Source organism: Aulostomus chinensis, chromosome 3 (genome assembly GCF_037954235.1).
Source record: "Aulostomus chinensis isolate RoL2024-O1b breed Wild chromosome 3, RoL_Achi_v1.0, whole genome shotgun sequence".
Taxonomy (NCBI): Eukaryota; Metazoa; Chordata; class Actinopteri; order Syngnathiformes; family Aulostomidae; genus Aulostomus; species Aulostomus chinensis.
The window spans coordinates 19417733-19440609 of NC_141322.1; the positions used below are offsets into that span (position 1 = coordinate 19417733).

Sequence of the window (22877 nt, forward strand, 5' to 3'; positions counted from 1 at the left end):
GATTTCTCCCCTGCACTCCTTAGAGATCACCCAGATTAGACTGATGCCCTGCTCAGACAGCGACCGCTGGCATAACTGCCTGCATACATCCATTCTTATGTGCTCTGCTGCTGGCTTGGACAAGGTTGTTCAGCAAGGAGAGTTGACCTTTGGGGTGTTCACAGATGAAACCTGGTGTGGCGGGATGTATTTTGTCCACACTGTCCGAATGGCTTCCTAGTTATTCTTATTACTAATAAATATGAACATTTATTAGTGGCTAGTTTTAATGTTTAATGATTTAAAGCTTGTAGGAAACATTGTAACCCACAAAAACCCTGGAACTGTCCTCATTGTAGTGCTAATAAAGAAGTGTATTTCAAAGTTTGGATTCATTTTGATACAAAGGAACGCTTCAATTTATACGTATTTTTTAATACACCAATTGTCTTCCTTCCCCAGAGCTAGACAACAAGAGATATACTCTTCTCTCCTCCCACAGAGGCCACTAGTTAGCATAGGGTAATGAATAGAAGTGTAGCCGACCTCCATCTTGCAGGCTGAGTTTAAAAAAAAACCCTCTCGTTCCTCCTCTGTGTGTTCTGGCGGAAATACAACGGTTTCAGGCTCTTGGTTTGTCCGGTCATGTTTCTAGTTGTCAACAAGTATTTTGTTGGAAAATATGGAAAGTAGTTCCGGCTATGTATCGATTGTTGAAACCACAATAACTCTATCCATGCACTGTCTATACCACTCCTCCTTTTCAGGAGAGATGGAGCCAATCCCAGCTGTTACTGGGTGGAAATCACAGTGTTGTGTAAGTTCAGGTTATTTTATAGCAATCTTTTACACAACTTCGGTTGTATTAACGCGGGCAAAGACTGTTTTGCAGAATTTGATAACTTTTGACAAAGGTATACACTTCCCCTCCACTGCCATTTACTGGGCTGAGCTAATCTGGGGTCATCTTGTCACTCTGGGTCTCTGCTTGCTAAAGCACACAGAGGAGAGAAAGGTATCCATCTCTAACTCTCGGGAGGAAACTAGTAAGCTTATTTCACAAAAAGTTGGCGTATTCCTTTGGGCATGTATTGCTTTTTCATGTGAATTGTGCAGGTATCTGACACAATCCTGTTCCTCCACAATGTTCCTTTTTGTGAAATCAGTGAGTGGAACTGGTCATCTATAGTTACAAGTTCACAATTGGGTGTCGTGTGTGTGTGTGTGTGTGTGTGTGTGTGTGTGTGTGTGTGTGTGTGTGTGTGTGTGTGTGTGTGTGTGTGTTGTGTGTGTGTGTGTGTGTTTTCAGCCCCGGTCATCCTAAATGAGTTAAACTGGACCCAGGCGCTGGAGAGGGTCTTCATTGAAAACCGTCGGGAGGACAGCTCTCTGCGCTGGCAGGTGTTTGGCAGTGCCACAGGAGTGACTCGATACTACCCAGGTAGGCCGCAGGGCGCTGACGAAACAGTCTGCCTCATAACTGGCTTCAAGATAAAGTCGAAATTGACCCCAGGGCTCCTCAGCTGCAGAACATTGGCAATCTCTTATCAGATGACTGTACTGGTAACTCGATAGACAGAATGAAATTACGACTTTGATCTAATCTGATCTGAAATATCCTACAGTGCTCAGTATGATCTATAAGTTATTTTCTTGTCCTTTTCGAGCCACTCCATGGAGAGCACCCAACAAGATTGACCTGTACGACGTCCGAAGACGGCCATGGTGAGTGACGTCTTTATAGGGTAGTTTATCACAGCTCAGTATCCATAATATGTTTCCCTTCCTCGGTTCATCCTTACTGTTTTTTTGAAGAATAAAAATAGTTATCCATCTTTAATGTATTTATTTGAAATTTGTAAAAGGTTAGAGTTTGAGTGATGGTGGTTTTACAGCCATAGTTGTCATAAGTGTGTCGTAATGCAAAGACTGTCCATATGTGCAGCGTTGTAATAGTCTAAAGGTGCATCAGCAAGGTGAGCAGAGGGAAGCAGCAGGTGTACAGGGGGTGTGTGCAGCTCCTAACTGATACAAACATCAGCAGGAGCAAAGTGAAGAAAATTGCCAAAATTTAACTTGTCAGTGCAGCACCTGTTCTGTCAGCAGCAGCGCTGTCATGCTGTCTTAATATTGTGACATACTGGTGTGATGTAATGTGAGTTTGCACATGTGCTGTAAACACAGTTGATCTTTAATTGGTGTCACGATTGCATGCAGCCATTTCTTTTAATATATATTTAAACTCATTTGTCGATTTTCATCTTTGTAATCACATTTTCTGCTTAGTTGAAAGGCACAGCCTAGTTACATACGATGTGTTGTTGTTTTTTTCAACAGCACTGCACTGAAATAGTCGCTTTTACAGTTGGAGTGAATAAATCTCTGCAGCTGTCATGAAAACAGTGCTGACGATTCTTTCAAAGAGGTTTAGCATGGCAATATTTTTTAAATTTCTAAATTGCTTTGCTTGAGGCGCATCTTGACATCAGACAGCTTTTTGAATTTAGCCACAGGTACTAAAGGCTTTGACTCTTAATTCCAGCTCAGTATTATTTCACTACAGTGTTTTGTCTCTAGACCTCCTGTGCTCCTCCAGCCTGCAGCTAAATGAAGTATATTGTTTAATGGAATGAGATCAAAACGTTTTCCTGACCCTCTGTTATCTCAGTCCGCGATAATGTTGAACACACATTGTCTTTTACAACAAAGACAAAACAAGATAGTGGCTAATGTCTTTTGTTTAAAGAGCCCACCGTAGCCTGCGATTCTCGGGGCAGCAGCTGATCCTTGTTCAGCGCAGACTGCCGGGGCGGGCGAGTGTGACGGGCTGGACAGAACTAGGCCGTGGTGGGCCAAACAGCCCCCTTACCCACCGAGCTTCCTGTCCACCCTTCCACGTTCAATCTACCTGACACTGTCACATCAGCTTTGTGGCTGCCCTGCCTGTTGCCTGGTTACAGGTCGGAGTGAACTGGACATAATCATGACAGCAATGTTGATTAGACCCGACCCTGTTTTCCATCTCTGTCTCGGTTCAGCTCAGCCTGAGTGGCTGTTTGAGTGCAGGCCAGGCTGTCAGATGAAGTCAACGAGCTCTGACCAAACAAACACCAGACAAGCAGAAGAAGTCTTTGCATTCTGATTACATTTATATGAAACTGAAGATCCCAAACGGTTTAACGCAGTCCAAATGTATCCGTAGATGTTGCAACGTCTGGAGGAGGAGGAATTCTTTGATCCTCAGAAATAAATTGAATGGGAAATCATTCATTTGATGTGTAAATGGAGGTTATGGGCTCAATATTATCAATTTTTTTAATATTCTCAGTGCAAAAGGCATTATTAATCCATTTGTGGCAGGCTTGTGAGATAAAGCGGAGAAATATTTCATTTCAGTCAATATTTATAATTATTTTTGAAATTATTTTAATTACCTATTTAATGACAGATTTTTTTTTAATAAACTCAAAGAGAAGAAATATTAAATTAAATAACTGTCTCACTCAGATTAAAAAGAGAGAACTTCCATACTGTCAAGCTGACCCATCCTTTTTTATCAACAATTGTCATATCTGGACTCAGCTTCTCCCTCCAGAATGCTTCTGCTCACGTGTTGCTGCCATGTCCAACAACACGCCTGCTGAATGATTGCTTTATCTTTGTTCCTGCACCCAAATTTAGCACGATGGCCTTTGCGGTCTATCACCACCATCAATTGATATTTGCATTAATAGCTAAACAGCTCAGAGTTGAGGAGACCACAAAGACTAAAAAAAACATTACGTCCTACTAGTTCAAGTTCTGAACAGGAACAATGGAGGAACATGATTATTGTACTCACCAAGACGTTGCTACGCTCACACAATCTCATAAACCCACACAGACCAGCAGGCCCGGCTTCTCTACTGTGGTTCACGCTCTTTATAGTCAGACTCTACACACTGAATAAACTGACACTCAGCTACTGCACTGATGTTTAAGGAATCTAAGCAGGCTCTTGCGTTGCTTAGGCAGAGCCTCACTGAAGACGTCCAGCAGTGAGGAGGAAGTAGAAGAGAATCTCCCGGGGTTTACTGAGTCACAGGCTACAGTCTTCTATCAGGACTATGAATGTTGAGTCTCTGCGTGTGCAGGTAGTTCCAGTTTTAATCACAGGAAGTGATTGGCAAAGAGGTGTGACTGTGGAGGATTATGGGATCTGAGTCCTTGTGGTCTCTACCCGATAGAGACTGCAGGCATATTAAGAAATGTAAGCAGGAGTTTGACCTGTCAGTCAATTAATCTGAGTTCTGTTGAATAAATTGTGATGTTGGACTGACACTTTTAATTCCACTTGGACCAGAGATAGTGCCTCTTATCGCTTGAAGAACACGATCGTTTGAATCCTCAATGTATCTCACGCTAACAAGGTGTTTCCGACAATTTAATTAAGTGAAGGAAATCTCCCTGGTGCACAATAGGCAACACTATAAACATGAAACATGCTGGAAAACACCAGCAGTATATAAAAGGCCAGTTAAAACAAGCAGGCCGTGGCTGATCTGTCAGCAAAACAACTGAAGCACACAAGTTTAATTCTCTTACACGTGTTTAGACAGAGGGACATTTCCCAGAGACAGGAAGGAAAAGGAAAGAGAAGAACACCTGGTTACCCCCCCCCCCCCCCCACACACACACACACACACACACAACCCCCATCCACCCCCCACTCACAGCCCTCCGTGTTCGTCACTGTCATTTCTGTTGAGCTTTTCCTCATGTTGAAACCTATGACACATCCTGTGACCTGTTGCCTAGCAACTTGTGCCCAGCTGTGTTGAGTGGCGGTACCATGGCAGGGAGTGTCATGATATGTCAGGCCAGACTTGTGCGATTAGAGTCTAACCCGCTGTCTCCTCTACTGATGTTCTCCGGAGAGGTCGGCCAGTCATGATACAAAAGCAGCCCACTGGGGCAAAGACCATCATGTGTGTTGAGGTGACAGCAATACAACGGCAAGGCCTACAGGTACACATGAAGATCAGCGTGGCTCGTGTAACAATTTGATATTAAAATGTATTTCTTGGCAACAAAAATATTTTGGTTTGCTCTCAAATGAGCCGCTACAACTTTACAAACTAAAGTAGCATCTTGGGACAACACTGGACTCCTGCCGGATCTCATTAATACACTCAAAGAGATTATCAGGGTAGGATAGAAATGATTAGCCGAAATCTGGATCTGTTGAGTCCCATTTCAAAGATGAGACTTGTTCCAGAGAATTAATGTCATGGCTAGAGTCCATCGCCATGTATAGAATAATAGGCCTGGATGGATAGCAGCAAGGCTGACCTGGCCAGAGCTGTCCAGCTGCGCCTCTCTGGAGGATCTCATCTGCCCCCCCACCACCACCACCACCAACAGCCCCAAGAAAATTAATGGTCCAGTCAACACACTTAATTGTCTCCAATTACTCTGACATTAATTATTAACATTTGCCCATTATAAAGTCTGTTCATGCTATTGAGGGAAGCGAAGCAGAGAGTGAAGTGAGGCAGAGCGGAGCGCAAAGAGAAATAACTAAAGACATGAGGCATGGAGTCCTGTTAGCCATGCGTTGCAAAGATCCCATTACCCCCCCCCCCAGGTTCACAACAGCATGTAGGCTATATCACATATTGATTTCTTCGAAAAGTCAATCTAACATCTTTGTAAATATAATGACTGCTGGTCAATTCTCAAAGCTGAGACTCCCCCAAAATACCATTCTAGGTATTGAGAGCCTTTAGTTTTGCCTCCTCCTCCTCCTCCTTTCAGTTTCATCACTTCAGGGAGAAGCTGAGTCAAAAGACGGACAGATGTGTGTCACTGGTGAACTGACGGTGGCACCAAGCTTAAGGAGTTTTATGGGAAGAGTTAAAATAAAAATGTGACATCTCATTTTGAGACGTGATGAGACTTAATTCTGCTTGTCTCCATTTATAAATATTGATGGGTTTTTTTTACATGAAGGAATGTGGTAGAAAAATTCAGCGTAAAATTCCACGTGTTCCTCTGAGGCAAAACCCAAAATATGTAAATGTAAATCTTGCTACTAACACTTCCAATAATCAACAGGAAGAGGAATAAATAAACGACAGACAACATCTCTTTTTCCTGCAGGCTCTCTGGGCGCCATCCTCCTATATTTTTATCTTAATTCAATCTGTATTTGGCTGCCACATCCACAGGAGCACTAAGAGTGCAGCAGTCCATAAAATAATAAGCCCATCAGCACAACACAAATCCATACACACATGGGAGCATGCACACAAACACACCTACACATGCATGAATAGTCGTGCTACGTTATTTACAGTTCTCCCACTTTTTTGCTACCTTATGTGACACATGCATCTCAGTATTAGGTTTTCTGCAATGCCTGGAGGGAATTTTCATTACATCTGGCGGCAGTGTACACCTGAATTCATTACTTTTGGTCCAAAGCGATTTAAAGCATTAGTAAACGAACCGCTTCTCTGTCTTCTTCATCTAAAACGTTCAGAAATAAGTAGCAATCATTGAAGTATTTTTGGAAGGGTAATAAGATGAGGTTAGTTAGGGAATGATCTGAGATGTCAGCTGAAGAGGTCCTGAGAGGGGAGTGAATGAGCGGCTCGATCCCACATAGCCATAAAGGGGTGTGGCGACCTGCAAGAGTGGAGGAGCAGAGGGAGCGTGGAAAGATTTTGACCCTGACGGTAGATAGAGTAGCACAAAGGCAGGCAACCAAAAGGGGGGTTGTTGAACACCGGATGGGCATCAGCGTTCTGACACACTGTAAAATTCTGTTACGAACAATTAGAATGAAGTCTTCATACTGTAGGTCACTCTGACCTCGCAAAACATGTTTTGACGAAGGCTCAAGAATTCACATGCCAGTTGTGACAAAACATGTACGCGTATGTTCGGTAAGATTACATTTAAATCACAATGTTCTGCAAACATACCTTTCTTGCCATTATTTACGTAGACATGCAGCTACAAGGTGGTAGTTCCAGTTACATTACATTTGGCCAATAAACAAGGTTAACAATAGAAAACCGGCAGAAACATACTGTAATCTCTACCTACACAATAAAATGAGCCTGAGCCACATCATGTATCAGGCTACATGTATCTATCGCATGTTTCCGTAATGTATGTAGCAGATAATTCCTCCAATGTAAATGTAATGACCAACACTTTGTGGAATGGGTCAGGGTGCATAAACACAATCTCCTGAGAGAGTTAGCCCCCCGGCATAGTTAATGTATTGATTTTACAGTGCTGCACCATGATAAAACTATTTCATGAATTCCAATGAGACTGCTTTACCAGACGGCTTCAAAAGGACTGAAATACAATCACCACAACGCAGAGTGTGTCATTGTGTTCATTGCTTGTGTAATGCATTTTTTTGGGGGGGGGGGGGGGTGTGGGGCTGCTGGCTGTGAATGGTGCTCCTTTAATCTCCTCTCATTTAGAGCACTACCTTGTTCCACCTCAGTGTGCAGAGAACATGTCCACACACGAATCCAACTTTATCTTGATTGTATATATTGTCACTTATGCGATGGCATAAACAGGTTTCTACAATTTCATACATCATGAATGTTATGGCTTTCTGCTGTTACCATGGCCACGTGTGTCACTGCGAACGCTGATAGGAGCTTGACTTGCTATTCATTTCCTTTAGAATATATGAGTAAGTAATTGTGTTTGCTCAGCTGTCTCTACTACATCTGGTTATATTGCAGACCTGTGCAATGAGCTGTACTACTTAGAATTATGGGATTCTCTCTCTAAAGTCCAAAGTAAAAATGGATACTCTTTATCGCATATTAGCCATTCCAAAGCTAAATAAAAGATTTAATTCGTAAAAAATATGAAACCAAAAAGTAGCACACTCTCATATTTGATGAAATGGGACAAAAAATATTTGTACGTGTTTAGACTCAAATAGGGGTTAAACTTCTTTGTTCAAATATTACATAATTGACTGGATAAGGCCAAAGGTCACTTTATGATGAATAGTTTATGGGAACACAAACTGTTTTTATATGTTTTGCCAAAAAAAAGCAAAAAAATGTTGTGTTTTTCCACTGCAGAAGAGCTGCATTGGCCTTTACAACGTTACTAAGAACCATTGTGTACTCTGTGTATTTTATAACAAAGAAGGTGAACTCAAATGACGGACAAAAAGTATTTATAAATTTCGCTTTCCATAGGTAATATTTTATGTAATGTATCGTTTAAATGAAGCTACAATTAAGACTTAAAAAAAACGCAAATACTGGATTTCTAGGAGCTTAGCTGATAGAAGAGAGTGAAATAATTCTGATGTGACTAAATCAGCTGTTTGTAGGATGTGGGTAGCTCACAGTCATCCATCACTGAGCTCTCTACCATGGTAATTCTGTTACTACTGCTCAGAACATGTGGGTTTTTTCAGTTTTGTGCTGGTTTATAAGTGTTAACCAGAAGTAGGTGTGCTGTTACAGTTCTTGATCCAAGCTGTTGTAGTGATGACTTAAGGGATCTTGAGGAGCTGTTGCCCTCTGGTAGTGGCTCGTCAGTCTTTTCTATGATGCAAAGGAGCACAGAAAAAGCCAGAAGCCTCAGCTTGTGCATGATGAAAGTTCGCTCACAGATGAGCTCAGAGCTTTACTTTTGCCTGCGCTGCAACCTTTCATCAGAATGCAACTTCACTTGCACAACTAGCTTTGCAAGCATGTAGGTGTGCTCCAGAGCCTTTGGTAAACAGCAAGTATCGCCTCTGCTCACTGTGTAGTTCCTAGGTGTGGATTTTAGGGCAGGCGGTTCATTTCGGGGCGAACAGTACTCGGTTCCCGTGGTTCAAAAGAATCAAATCATTTGTGAAATAACATGTTGCAGGTTTGAAAACCATTGTATTTTACAACTTCTGCGATTAAACAAATTCTAAATTATCCCAAGCATCTCATTCTGTGTTATGATCTGTAAAATAAAGGTTTTCAGTCTATCAGAAAACATCCAAGCTGACAATATACACAGCAAAGCAACATGTCTGTGACAGGTCCATATCAGCCAATAATAATAGGCTGACCACAGACGTTGGCCGAATCCAGCTGGGACCCTCTGTCACCCACATGTCCTAAATATCCCTGTCGTCGTTGTTACAATGACTACATATTAAACTGTGATCTTATAAATAAAATACATCTCAGTTGTTGGGGTTCAGTACTGGTTCGATACCGACCATAACTCTCAACAAACTGACGTAGACTGGTGTGTCTGCCAGCTGACAGTTGGGACAGAATGGGCAAAAGGACTCAGTTCAGCACCAGCCAGGCCCATCTGCTTGTCACCTGGCCTTGGTACGCAGGAGACTGGGTAATGACAGGGAAAGAATGGCATCAGTGGGCAGAGGCTGAGAGGTAATTACTGACTGGAATCCATGCAGAAACAACACATCTGGATCCATGAGTCAAAATGTGGCAAATTACACACTGATACCAGCCTCGATTTATGATGGTTATCTGTAAAAACTGTATATCAACCTGGAGAATCCTGGACTCCGTGTTCTCACCAAAGAGAAACAGAGCAATTCATTTGTTCTTGAGGCAATTGAAGGAGAGAGAGAGTCTTTCGGAAGATCAGCCACGGTAGCACCAGTGTTGAGGGGCTCATGTGTTTCTCATACTTTCCTCTTAAAGCCCATTACAGCTGATCGATGCAAAGTCTTTCACAGATAGAGGAGAAGTTATCTGCTTGAATGTGATATTTTCTCAGGAGATTTAAGGGCCAAAGCTCATACAATTCTCTGTTGTTTGATTTTTATTTTGGGACAGTTGAAGATGACCCATAATAACTAAGTAATAGAGGTTGCTATTGCATAATAATTAACATTTAGCCTTTTCAAAATAACTTTAAGTCCCATTAAAGGACTATTCTCCTCTATGAGAGATTGACTGACCAGAGAAGTTAATGAAATTCTGCAGTTGGTCTGCAGGCATCAGCTTTCACCAATTGACCCATCTTCAATCTCCAGACGGGGTGACTCCATCCGTGAGCCCGAGGGAGTGGAGACGTGGGTCACATTCTGACTGACTTTCCGTCCTGCATCGTTGATCACTTTCACAAACCCCATCCACTCAAAAGAATGAAGCTGTGTGAAGTCTCAGCTCTCTTCGCCTCTCCCTCTCACTCCCTCAAATTAAGATTTCAGTAATTAAATTGATAAAAGTCATGCATGCCAATATGCCTCATGGTTCCAGACCTGATTTCATACACCACACAGTTGCGGAGAGCTGCCGAAGTTCTACCTTTGATGTGGCATTCTTTATTATTGAAAATAATTGGATTCTCCCTCCGCCCTACTCTCTCTCACACATACATTTTGCCCATGTTCACTCTGGGCATGCTCAGTTAATCGACCTCTTGTGAGGCAGCCCTGATGTAGAGTGCCTCTTCCATTGGGGATTGGGGGTGTTGTTGGGCAGCTTTTCAGAAGGGGGTTCCAGGTTATGTCTCAAAAACAGATTTGCGCCGCGCAGACAGTGTGCTGAGGGACGTCACTTCAGCGTGGGTCAGGGGCCATTCTGCAGGTTGGAGTGGCGCCTGCCAGAGTGGGAGTTTTGAGGCTTGTGGGAGCGGTGGCGAAGCCCACCGGGGGTCCATCACTCTACCTCCATATCAGCTTGGCTGAGCATAAGAAAAGAGCCTCTCTGGCCCACAGGCAGCTGGCTTCTCTCCACACTCAGCGGAACAGCTGATAATCAGCCGAAAGAGACTCCTGATGATTACTCTGCCTCCGCCTAAGACGGCTGCTAACTGCTTGCCTACTCTCTCCAAAGATGTCAAACTAGTACCACATTTTAACCCCCCGCCCCCTTTCACAGTGTGCCAGAGAAAAGCCCATAATGTCCATCAATCTCAGCACTCTTTGTATCAGGAGTAAATGGGAATTTAATTGCTACTGGAACAGAAAGAGGGAATTTTTGATTTCCTTCAGTATGTCATCTATCAAGTGTGGACAATCTTCCTGTGTGTGCCTCTACCAGGCCACGCTCCTTCACTGGCTTTGTTGCCTCGTGGGCCTACACTCTGCTGAGGCTGACACACACCCAGAGCAGCCCTATTTAAAAAGTTGCTATGCAGCAACAGCATAATGGTCCTGGTGCCGGAGTAAATACTCGTGTTTGATGCCCAACTGATGAGTCATCAAAGGAACACAGCATCATCCGTCAGCTTTTACGTACAGTACTTAGCTCAGCATCTCCACAGCGCAGGTCAACACCGCTCTAGATGCTCAATGGCAAGTTCACATACATTTCACTTGAATAAATGGAAAGTATGTTTGACATCAGTAAACACCGCAGGGATACCAAAAAGTTGAAAGGGGAAGGTGGGGCTGAGGAGATGCAACATATTGGACCTTCACCCTCCAGAACCCCATGAAAAACACGTCGATGTATTAGTTTGAGATGTTGGACCCCAGCCCGATGCAGAAATGTTCCTACCCCTTTGTCTCTAAACTGCTCTGGATAAGAGGATGTTCAGTGTGTTGGTTGGTTCCCGGCGAGTCCTCCTCCCCTTTGGCCAAAGATAGTTGAGAGTTGCGTGGTAGTCAGTTTCAGGTACCGCCTGAATACAGTTAAACACAACCTCCGGCATATCGGCGGTTAGTGAAGGGCTCAGCAATGCCGCTACTCAGTTGCCTCTTGAACAGACCAGCCTCACTCTGACAAGCACAGCTGTGATTGTTGTTGATGCTGTTGTGTTATCTTGGCGTCAGATTCGTCTGACATGTAGTTTGTAACTTTTGCACGCAGGTGAATTTTCAAATGATTTTGTATTTTGTTGTGTTTGTTGTATTAAACCCATCCAAGCATAAAATAAGTTGTACATTTTTATTTTAAAATTGATTATTGTTAAAAAAAAAAAAAAAAAACATATACAAAACACCCTCAGGGAGGGTGGCGTCCCACTGCTGACAGCCAGCCTCCCTGTTGGTCACGTTTCTTACTGATAATAAATGTTGGGTGACAGTGTAAAATACGGTAACCTCCATGTTGGATATGATGTGCGCCCCCCACCTCTGCTGGGAGGAGAAGCTACTCTGAGACAGGTTTAATATTCTTTTGATAAATAAGTCATGACATGGAGAAGTCCAAAACTGTTGACTCAGTTTTCACCTCACAGGCTCGGGATTGTTTGAAACAGTAGAAGGCGTGTTAAGCTATTTTCTACCCAGGAAATGCAGATATTTGAAAGTAAATGTTCATGTAAACACCAGCAGTCAGTGTGTTTCATCCCAGTTTAGGGTGCTCTACCTCTTTAAACAACCCCCAAAATTGCCATGTTCTTAAAATAAGTAAGCAATGGTGTGCTTTCATTACCCGTCGTCTCTCAGATTATCAATATCTAAAATCTACAAAAGCAGCACGAGGCTTCGCGACAACACTCTGGGATTTGATTTGGTAAAACCTATTTGATGCTGCTACTGGTACTGACTGTGTCATCCTATCTGCATATTTTTATAGTGATTAAGTGATTTATGACTCAAATTAAACTGCTATCAACACATCTCTAGTACATCCATGCCTGTAACTGACATAAATACTGTAATATATGTCCTATTTTCCCTGATACAGGATGAGATTTAAGGTACATATGTCAGTAATTTTGATTTGTACAATTTTGTCAAATTATTTAAACTGAATTACAATTCTGTGCATCACCTGCTTATGTAAACTATATTTTCTGCCTTTAAAACTCTACATGGGATTTATTCTTGGTTATGCAACACGCTGAAGGCTATTGTAATAAATATGTTCTATACTTTGACTTATGCTGTAATTAATTAGAGTTGACATTGTTACTCAGAAAGGAGGAGTATCTCAGTCGACAGCAGCTGTAGCCAACACCAAAGTATATTGCACAACTTATTAACTTTTCTAAGCACATAAGCCTTTTCAGTATTCTCTAGCTTAAGTGGGCTCAGCCGTGGTCACTCGTATTATCATGGCTCAGCTCATTGTAACTTTGGCTCGTCTCTTTAGTGCCATTCTCAAAGATTATGGGAGCAAATTAAACCCCATTCTTTGTGTTCTTTTTATGCAGGTATATCCAAGGTGCATCGTCTCCAAAGGACATGGTCATCATTGTGGATGTGTGAGTATCTCACTTCTTTCTCTCTCAATGATCCCCCCCAAGATAAAATAAAATACGTCTGCTTCAAAGGGCGGTAGTGCCACCTGTTGGTTTAAAGGAAGTGTAAAATTAGAGGAAGATGATTGCTGCTCATTTTACTTGAAGTCTATTTGCCAAAGCATTAGTGCTTTTGTACTTGTGGCCAAATGTGAAGCGGTTTAGTGGAGAAACAAAACCAGGCCTTCATAAATTAGGAAAATGGACATAAGAAGGATTAGGACCTGTCTTCCCCCAACAGAGATTTAAAGTGGTTTGTTGCTTCTTGTCTGCAGGAGTGGGAGTGTCAGCGGTCTCACTTTGAAGTTGATGAAAACCTCGGTGGTGGAGATGCTGGACACGCTCTCAGATGATGACTATGTGAATGTGGCCAGAGTGAGTGAAAGCCTTGGGATCATGATTTACAATTAATAAAGAAAATCACCGCTGGAAGCAACAGTAACACAAATATTTGTTGTGTTGATTAAGCAGGTGTTAATAAAGCAGGGAGTCACTAGACTGCTCTGTGTGTTCATACTGCTCCCAGTTGTTTGCTTGCAGGGGGAAACGCAGCACATCCCTCATTATTGTGCATTTGCTTTTCCTGCTCCACCGTCGGCCTCGTGGGATTGTGCCAGTCTGTCTCTTTACACTCTGCTGATTACCAAGCTTTCTATTAGGACTAATGTTTAGGGGAATATTAACGTTATCCTATATTGCGGGACGGATAACACATACACACACACTCGGTGTGGCGACTGTTTGGAGACTTCCTTCAGTAATCCTTCATAATCCATTGCTCTTAGCCACTGTATGCCTCTAAATCCCAGCTCTAAAAGCACGAAATGAGCATAGTAATCTGGGCGGGAAGCCATCTGATTTTCACCTTTATAAGGAAAGTAATGGCTTACAGAACATTGCTGCAAATTATTGGCAAACACAAAAGGCAGTGCAACTAAAAATTAACTGAAAATAATCGTGGCCCACTGTCTCTGCTATCTGCATGCGTCAGTACACGTTTTATTGACAAATTATGAACTGTTCAGGGCAATGTTTGTTCAATATAAGACATTTCATCGTTGTTTTTCATGCCTCTAGCTCTGATGAATGGAGGGTTTTTTTACCTCCTGTACCAGGTCCACCTGTGCTGCACGCAGATATCATCTAGCCGTGTTCAGAGGAACTTTGAATAATCATGTCAACGGCGTTTTCTCCTGCAGTTCACATGTCACATTAGTTTGATACCTGCCAAAATCACTGAGCTGGATAGAAAATATGTTCGTTGTGTGTTAAGTTTGATACAGCATATTGAGTGTTTTACACAACTAAATACTCTGATTTTGTACTTCTAAATTGAACTTTAAATTTCATTTGGAATGTTAGAATGGAGCCACTCAACTTAAATAAATAAATGCAGATAAAAGAACCAGCAGCATTGTATCATGGGATATGTAATCCTTAGTGGAATATTTGATTCAAAGTTTGAGTGTACTACTTTTTAGATGACTGCTGACACAAGAGTGTTATTACCTGCAATGTTGTTCAAAAGCTGGGGAGTGATACTATCAAGTTGGTATCAGCTGCAGTAGATAATCAATGTTGCGGTATCGGACATGAAGAATTGGTACGGAGCTATCCCTGAATTTCTTCATCCCTACATCCCTACATTCTTACATCCCTTCATTCCTTCATCCCTAATCCCTACATTCCTACATCCCTACATTCTTACATCCCTACATTCCTACATCCCTACATTCTTACATCCCTACATCCCTACATTCCTACATCCCGACATTCTTACATCCCAACATCACTACATCTTTACATTCCTATATTCTTACATCCCAACATCACTACATCCCTACATTCCTACATTCTTACATCCCGACATTCCTACATCCCAACATCCCTACATCCCAACATCCCTACAGCCCAACATCACTACATCCCTACATCCTATATCCTTATATCTTTGCATCCCTATATCCCTATATCCCTATTTCCCTACATCCTTATATCCTTACATCCTTATATCCCTACATCCCTAAATTCCTATTTCCCTACATCCCAACATCCCTACATCCCGATATCCCCATTTCCCTACATCCCAACATCCCTACATCCCTATATCCCCATTTCCCTACATCCCAACATCCCTACATCCCAACATCCCTACAGCCCAACATCACTACATCCCTACATCCCAACATCCCTACATCCCTATTTCCCTACATCCTTATATCCTTGCATCCCTATATCCCTATTTCCCTACATCCCAACATCCTTACATCCCAACATCCCTACATCCCTATTTCCCTACATCCTTATATCCTTACATCTCTACATCCCTATTTCCCTACATCCTTATATCCTTACATCCCTACATCCCTATATCCCCATTTCCCTACATCCCAACATCCCTACATCCCAACATCCCTACAGCCCAACATCACTACATCCCTACATCCCTATATCCCTATTTCCCTACATCCTTATATCCTTGCATCCCTATTTCCCTACATCCTTATATCCTTGCATCCCTATATCCCTATTTCCCTACATCCCAACATCCCTACATCCCTATTTCCCTACATCCTTATATCCTTGCATCCCTATATCCCTATTTCCCTACATCCCAACATCCTTACATCCCAACATCCCTACATCCCTATTTCCCTACATCCTTATATCCTTACATCTCTACATCCCTATTTCCCTACATCCTTATATCCTTACATCCTTACATCCCTATTTCCCTACATCCTTATATCCTTACATTACTATATCCCTGCACATGTCACTGTGACTGTTTTTCACTACATTTCAAGATGCGGCAGATTTGATATTTAGAGGTGATGTATTTTGAATATGTGGCTCTGCATACTTTTGTGTGCTGCATGTTTTTGCTTGCCAGTGTAAATATGGGACAATTCAAACCCCAATGGGAAATGTCACAAAATGTTTTACATCAGTCTATCCTGAAAATGTCAGTAGATTTTGAAGTTGACCTTCAAGACGAAACAGCATTAGAAACCCTCCATTACAGACTAATATTCTATTCACGCTTAGACACGACACCCTGGAACAAATACCATACGTACATACACCACACGCACATGCACGCTCGCGCGCGTGCACACACACACACACACACACACACACACACACACAGTTTAAGGCTAATTTGGTGAATGAGATGAGACAGATGATATTACCTTGGCTGGGTTTCTGTTCAGTGGTTTGTACTGGTGGTTCAGGTGCACCTGTTCTTTGTGTGGAAAGTTGTAATTACCTGTGTTTACTGCCAGCCAGAGAGTAGCGGGGCAGCTTACATCTGCACACACCCACGTCTGCATCCCGTTGCTATGAACTACGCACATGTGTAATAGAGAAATCACAGAAATACACAATCATACAGCTGCAACACATTATTTATTCACTATGTGTGTGCCTTTGTGTTTCTTTCATAGTTCAATGAGAAGGCAGACGCTGTTGTTCCTTGCTTCAGGACTTTGGTCCAAGCCAATGTTCGTAACAAGAAGATCTTCAAGGAGGCCGTGATGCATATGCAAGCCAAAGGAACCACAGATTACAAGTCTGGCTTCACATTTGCCTTTGAACAGCTTCTCAATGTAAGTCAGCGAGTCTTTCCGGGCTAACAGCAACGCTAATGTGGGTGTTTGCGTCCCCTGAATGCCACAACTATGTTCTGTAGCTCCCACATGTCGTTATATGTGCTGTCAGAGCTACTAATCACATTAATAAACCGAATTAGCGGAGATAAAACAGCTCTGACAGTGAGTGGTCCAAATTTGTTCAGGTCATTTCCAGAGTTCTGTCATTGCTGAAGATAGCTCCGATTATAGCTGCTGTTGCAACAGCCACCGTCTGCAGCGGCCAACGCGGTGGCGAGGTGTATGCAGCCGACATCCACGCGCTCTCCACCCAGGTGCTGCCTCATCTCCTTATGCTGCTGTGTATTTTAGGAGGCTGCCACCCTAATGGGCTCTGATGGGATGATTGATGAGCGCAGCCAGGAGGAGATCAGCCGCAGATACTTTATATTCCTCTGGTAGCTTAGAGGCATGGAGCCAACTACCGACTGCCCCTCCCACCACCCCCCACCACCACCACCACCACCATCACCACCACCCTCCCTTGCCACTAGAATGAGAAATATAAAAGCTCACTCCCATGATTGGTGGCAGACGCACAATAAAAATATGTAATTGTAGCAATATTATTTATCTTTATTAGAATCTTGTCAGATTGACATGCCGCTGGCTTGAATATCAATGCCAGCTGCTGTGCAGGCAGGCGTGGGGTTGTATCAGAAGCAAATGCTAACTGCTGCCTGGCTTTGGGTTGAGGGTACTTTACTAAAACGCTTCTGACACAGTCAAATGGAACACTGCAATACTGTTGCACATTTCAAATTAAACCCTGCAAAATTGATAATAGGATGACGTCTGTGTCTACAACATTTGCAAAACGATGATAAAAAGCTAAGAAAATATTTTAAAGCTGACAATGTACACTGAGAAGGAATTCTATTTATCAAATTATGTACACTGCAGCAAAATGTCAGACAAAGTATGTTTTACCTTATTTGAGAGAAGTTAGACAAAACAATTTGGTGAAAGAGTCATTGTGTGATAATTACGTAGTGTTGACTGGAATGTATTAAACGAATAGTGTATTGAGTCTACATATTCGTTTGTAAAGTCAAACACGTTAAGAATCTTTTAATTTTGAAATACACAAAATGGAACTAGCATAAAAAAAATTATCATTTGTGCAGTATTGTTCTCAGAGTGTTTTATGAAATTAAAAAACAAATTGCAGTAACACAATATCTTTTTATAAAAATGAAGATGGTTTGTCTGTTAGATTACTGCCTGTCTTTGTTTTATATGATGCATCATAAAGCTATTCTTGATAACCGAAGATATGTATTAATGTTAGAGTGACAAATATTGTTCCAGGAAAGACAAGACGTCCTCTCTATCCTTCATCTGATAAGCTCATATGAACTGGAAAACACAACATAAATATAAGAGACAGCACATCAAGGCCATGTTGCTATTATGAGGGATTTCCTAGAATCAGCACCACCGTGTTTTATTTCCTCTAACCTGGCTCTTTGCCTCTTTTCTTCTCTTTTGCTGGTCTCTGCTCCTCCTGTCTCTCTTCGTGTGCCGCAGGAGAGCAGTGCCCCGAGGGCCAACTGCAATAAGATGATAATGATGTTTACAGATGGCGGGGAGGATCGTGCACAGGAAATCTTTGAGAAGTACAACTGGCCCAACAAAACGGTGAGGCTCTCCCCACCACACTGTCATCTATTCAGCTGGTCGAGAGGTCCTTCACGTCCACGACGGTCCTCACAGGTCTTTTTCTGTCTGCCACGCTATTCTGCTGACATTGTGCCATTGGAGTTGTGTTAGTTAGCTGGTCGAACAGCCAACTCTGATCTCTGCACTCTGCATCCTCTCCGAGCTTTCGTCACTTCTATTTTGGCTGTTTGAAGTCAGACTTTCTCCATGCCTGAGTCATCTCTGCAGCTCTTCAGCCCCCCTGTTCCGTAGATGGATCCATAGATGTGAAACTAAAAAGCTCACACACACAAACATACAAGTTTTTCCTTTACTGGCTTGTTTTTGTTGCACTTGATGAGAATGTTTCCCGTCTTTCTCTAGTCACCTGACTCTTTTTATTTTAGCGCCAGTGTTAAAAGCTCTGACCTGCTCACTAATTAGCCAGCTCATCACCAGAGCCTATAAAATTACAGCCAACACATTCCTAGTGTCTGTCTTTGTTCCAGCATTGCAGTCACTCCCAATTTCACAGTCCCACCGATGTTTATCCTGATATTCATCACTATCTAGTTCTCTCATGATAGCTGCTGTCACACAGCAATAATCTGCAGTTTGACAACTCTCTTACCCCTCTCTTGTGTTAGAGACGGTTGTCTGAGGTGACTAGGAGACTCATCTATTCACCCTTAAGGTTTTATGACAGTCAACCTATTGCGTTCCCTCCTGAAGGAGGTTAGTGACAGCAGTAGCTTCTCTACAACACCTTCAGTTTGGCCTGCTTCTATTTATTTAGGTCCGAGGTAGGAGATTTTTCAGGTCAGCTCTTTTTTTGACAATTTTATTTTAATTGAGGTATTGTTATTGGAATGAATGTACTTACGTATGTTTACATGTACTCAGTTTTTCTTCATGTGTGTAAGTGTTTAATATTTTATAAGCAGCTGATGTATGGTTTCAAGACAAATTTCCTTCAGGACAATAGAATTCATCCAATCTCTTACATAATTGGAGGATCAAAGGTCATTTTGAACGTTCAAAATTTATTTGTATGCCCATTATGATATCCATTTTATTGGGACATCTAATTGAATAAAATGGAAAAAGTAATGTCATTTCATTTCCAAAAGGCCAAAGTTCAGCTTCACTGAATTCTGCTTAAACTTTTCTCTGACTGTTAATGATGGATTACACCAGCAAAGCAGCAGTCCAAGTCATCTGTATACCGGCGTTCTCAAATTACCCTCTCTTTTCTTTCTGTATCAATTTTGGTCTCTTTTCCACAACATTCCTTTTTTTCCATCCAGGTTCGTGTGTTCACCTTCTCCGTCGGCCAGCATAATTATGACGTCACCCCTTTGCAGTGGATAGCTTGTGCCAATAAAGGTAAGAGGACAGAGTCTATATTCATGTAAAGAATTCAGGTGGATGATGGTCAGGAAGTAGAGCAGGTAGTCTAGTCTTTCCAAGTGTTTATTGTTAAATCTCCTCCAGTCTACATGTCCAAGTATCCAGGAAACCAACCGTTCTGTTAGTGATGTCACAGATGAAGTCATATTTCTACCATAAATAACATCAATCAAAATGCCTGAACATGGATGAAGAACATTTTGGTGACTAATACCATTCACCCAAGCAGAAAAGCGAATTATCATTACTCTGGACAAACAAAGTTTAGTTTAGTTGAGTTTAGTTTAGGAAATACGTGTTTTAAAATGCCCAAAATAGCCAAAATACTTTTTCCCTTAGCCAAGGTGTTAAAAAATTTCCAAAATTACTAGAAATCAAGGAGAGAAAAAACAATGCAAGTAAAATAGTTCAGTGTCATTTTTGTCTTGCTTGTGTTTTTTTTAATTCTTTATTAGTAAGTTAGAAACATAAGTAATGGTTTAGAGAGCATATTATGTTGACCATGTCCACCAGCGTCTCACTGCTACATAGAGTCTGAAAATCTAGTGCTGTGACAAGACACCGCTACTGGTTCAAGAAATGCCTGCCCACTCTAGAATCATAGAGGACTGGATCAATCCCAGCATGCACTGGGCAAAAGATGACCTGCTCAGTCAGATCCTTACAAACATACAGACACAGGGAGGGTTGGATTTGGAGCCACCGTCTTCTTGCTGTGAGGTCATAGCCCCTGACCAACCACGTCATCTCTAAAAAAGAACCATTCATATGCTGTTGTACAGTATCTAACTAAAGGAATCAGTGAGAAATGGTGCCGGAATTTACTAATGATTCAATAATTTTTCCCCTCCAGAATTGTTCAACAGAATAACAGCACATTTTTCCACTATCTTAGTTTTTTCTCAGGTTTTCTAATATATTTCCTCAACAGCGTGACATTGTTCTTGGATACATAACTGCAATAACCGTAATTCAATTTAATACATAAAATTCAATGTTACAAAACAGCCACAATCCCTAAAATAACCTAGCCCTCATCTCTTCCTGCACCAGCGTCTTTGTCAGCATGAATCTCCTCTTGACTCAGCTCAGTTTTGACTGAATGTTATTTTTTAATCCAACTTGTCTTTCTTTCTGTTGTGGCCAGAATTAATATTGTTTCTCAGTGTTTCTGTTTATCTGAAGCAGCTTCTTTATTGAAGCCTTAGCCTGTCCGTACGACGCCTCGGCTAACTGTTCGCTGATTAGCTTATTGCCAGTGGAGTCAACAGCTTCAGAAGTATCTCCCCTGAAGTTGTTATTAATTAGCAGGAGGAGTCTGCTAGCAGGGTGATTACCGTACCATCTCCCTGTCAGGCTGGGGAAAGTCCAGGATTACGCCTCTGTGCCAACATGCTCTCTGCTTTTCACCACTCTAGTGATTACCATGCTACTAAAGTCTATGCCAACATAAGACAATAGTGTTGACACACCAGCCTCAATGGAGCTGTCCTCTCATATCTTCAGTGCTTATTACTCTTTGGTATCTCACTCCAACAGAGCCAGCTCCCTGCCACTTCCACAGGCCCCCAACCCTTCGTCCATGACATACACACATTTGACAAAGTGCAAGAGCGCACGTGCGCACACACACACACACACACACACACACACACACACACTGGACACACACACACACACACACCGGACACACACACACACACACACACACCGGACACACACACACACACACACACACACTCACACAACTAGGCCACTCAGCTAGCTGCTGTCTCACGTGAGCCACAATCCCATCTTAAGAAGAAACTAACCTCTCTATGACTCTGAGGACAATGAAACCATTTCTTCATGCTCTGTTACAGTGGTACAAAAAGCAAAATAATACCAAAAAAATGAAGAGTTTACTTCAGAGTGGGTGAAGCGGAGGAAAAGCGTGGTAAATGTTGCATGCTGCATTTGTGGTCCTAATGCTTCTACTAAAGAGGTACTTGTAATTTTTTTTTTTAAATCCACAATGAAAGTAAATCTTAAGACAACCTAAAATGAAATCTGATGGTGAAGTTTTGTCAAAACTTGATTTAAAAAAAAGTATCATTAATTAAACATGGCGCAGCAAAATTTATTCATCATTCCTGTGTGTGTGTCTTACATCTCAGCTCAATGTTAGGACTCCAGTTGGCAGTAAAATCCAATTAAATTAGTCCAAAATTCTGAGGATGCCATTTGACTGAACTGACTCCAAGGAACCCAGGTAGTGCACTGGTTGCCCAGCAACAAGTGGGACGCTGGTTCAATTCCCCATGTTGCCCCAGGCTTGGTATTGCACCCCTATAGACACACTTAGCTGGTCAGTCAAGGCCACATGCTACATCCCTCTGGTCAAACTCTTTGCCATCAGGATGCAGCAGACACTCCACGTGTGGTAGAGGAGGCATGTGATGGTCTGCGGTGCTCCCTAGAGCTATAGGGGGAAGCAGTGACCAGGACGGTTTGGTTGAGTATACAACTGGAGAAAAAATGGGCAAAAAAAAAATTGAGGAAAAATGAGAATGGTTCGAAGGTGTAAATGTAAATGAGTTTTTCAAAGAAAATAGCTTATTGATTAGAATAATCATTGCCCCTCACACAAACCCGTACCAAACACATACACTGACTCTAGTTTTCTGTATCCACTTCCTCCCGACCATCACAAAAAAAATTATTTGTATCAATGCATGTGAACTACAGACCACACGTGCAGTGATGTGTATGTGTGTGTCTGCAAATGACTGCGACAGAGAAGGTAAACGGCAACACAAACCACTGTGGCAAAGTGCATAATGTATCAAAATAATGAGAGTCATCTCTGCCTTTTAACATTCTGGGGACGCTGTCTCCATTTCAAGGCTCTTTGTATAAACACTCGTGGCTTTAATAACTTGGGGAGCGGCGTGGTTATTGACCCAGTCGGTCACTCTCCTCCATTCCTAATCAGCAGTGAGCAGCGCCTTGGGCTCAGCATTC

At 42.1% G+C, this 22877-nt stretch overlaps 1 protein-coding gene across 3 annotated transcripts in view; it reads left to right on the forward strand.

Moving 5' to 3' along the window:
- cacna2d2a (calcium channel, voltage-dependent, alpha 2/delta subunit 2a) overlaps positions 1–22877 on the forward strand; it is a 153650-nt gene that overhangs the window by 111082 nt on the left and 19691 nt on the right. For all 3 annotated transcript variants that reach the window (XM_086199340.1, XM_086199341.1, XM_086199343.1), the window contains 7 exons: positions 1289–1420; positions 1647–1704; positions 13084–13134; positions 13446–13545; positions 16620–16781; positions 18354–18464; positions 19772–19850. In XM_086199340.1, the coding sequence (XP_086055466.1) occupies positions 1289–1420; positions 1647–1704; positions 13084–13134; positions 13446–13545; positions 16620–16781; positions 18354–18464; positions 19772–19850 (693 nt within the window). The remainder of the gene's footprint in view (positions 1–1288; positions 1421–1646; positions 1705–13083; positions 13135–13445; positions 13546–16619; positions 16782–18353; positions 18465–19771; positions 19851–22877) is intronic.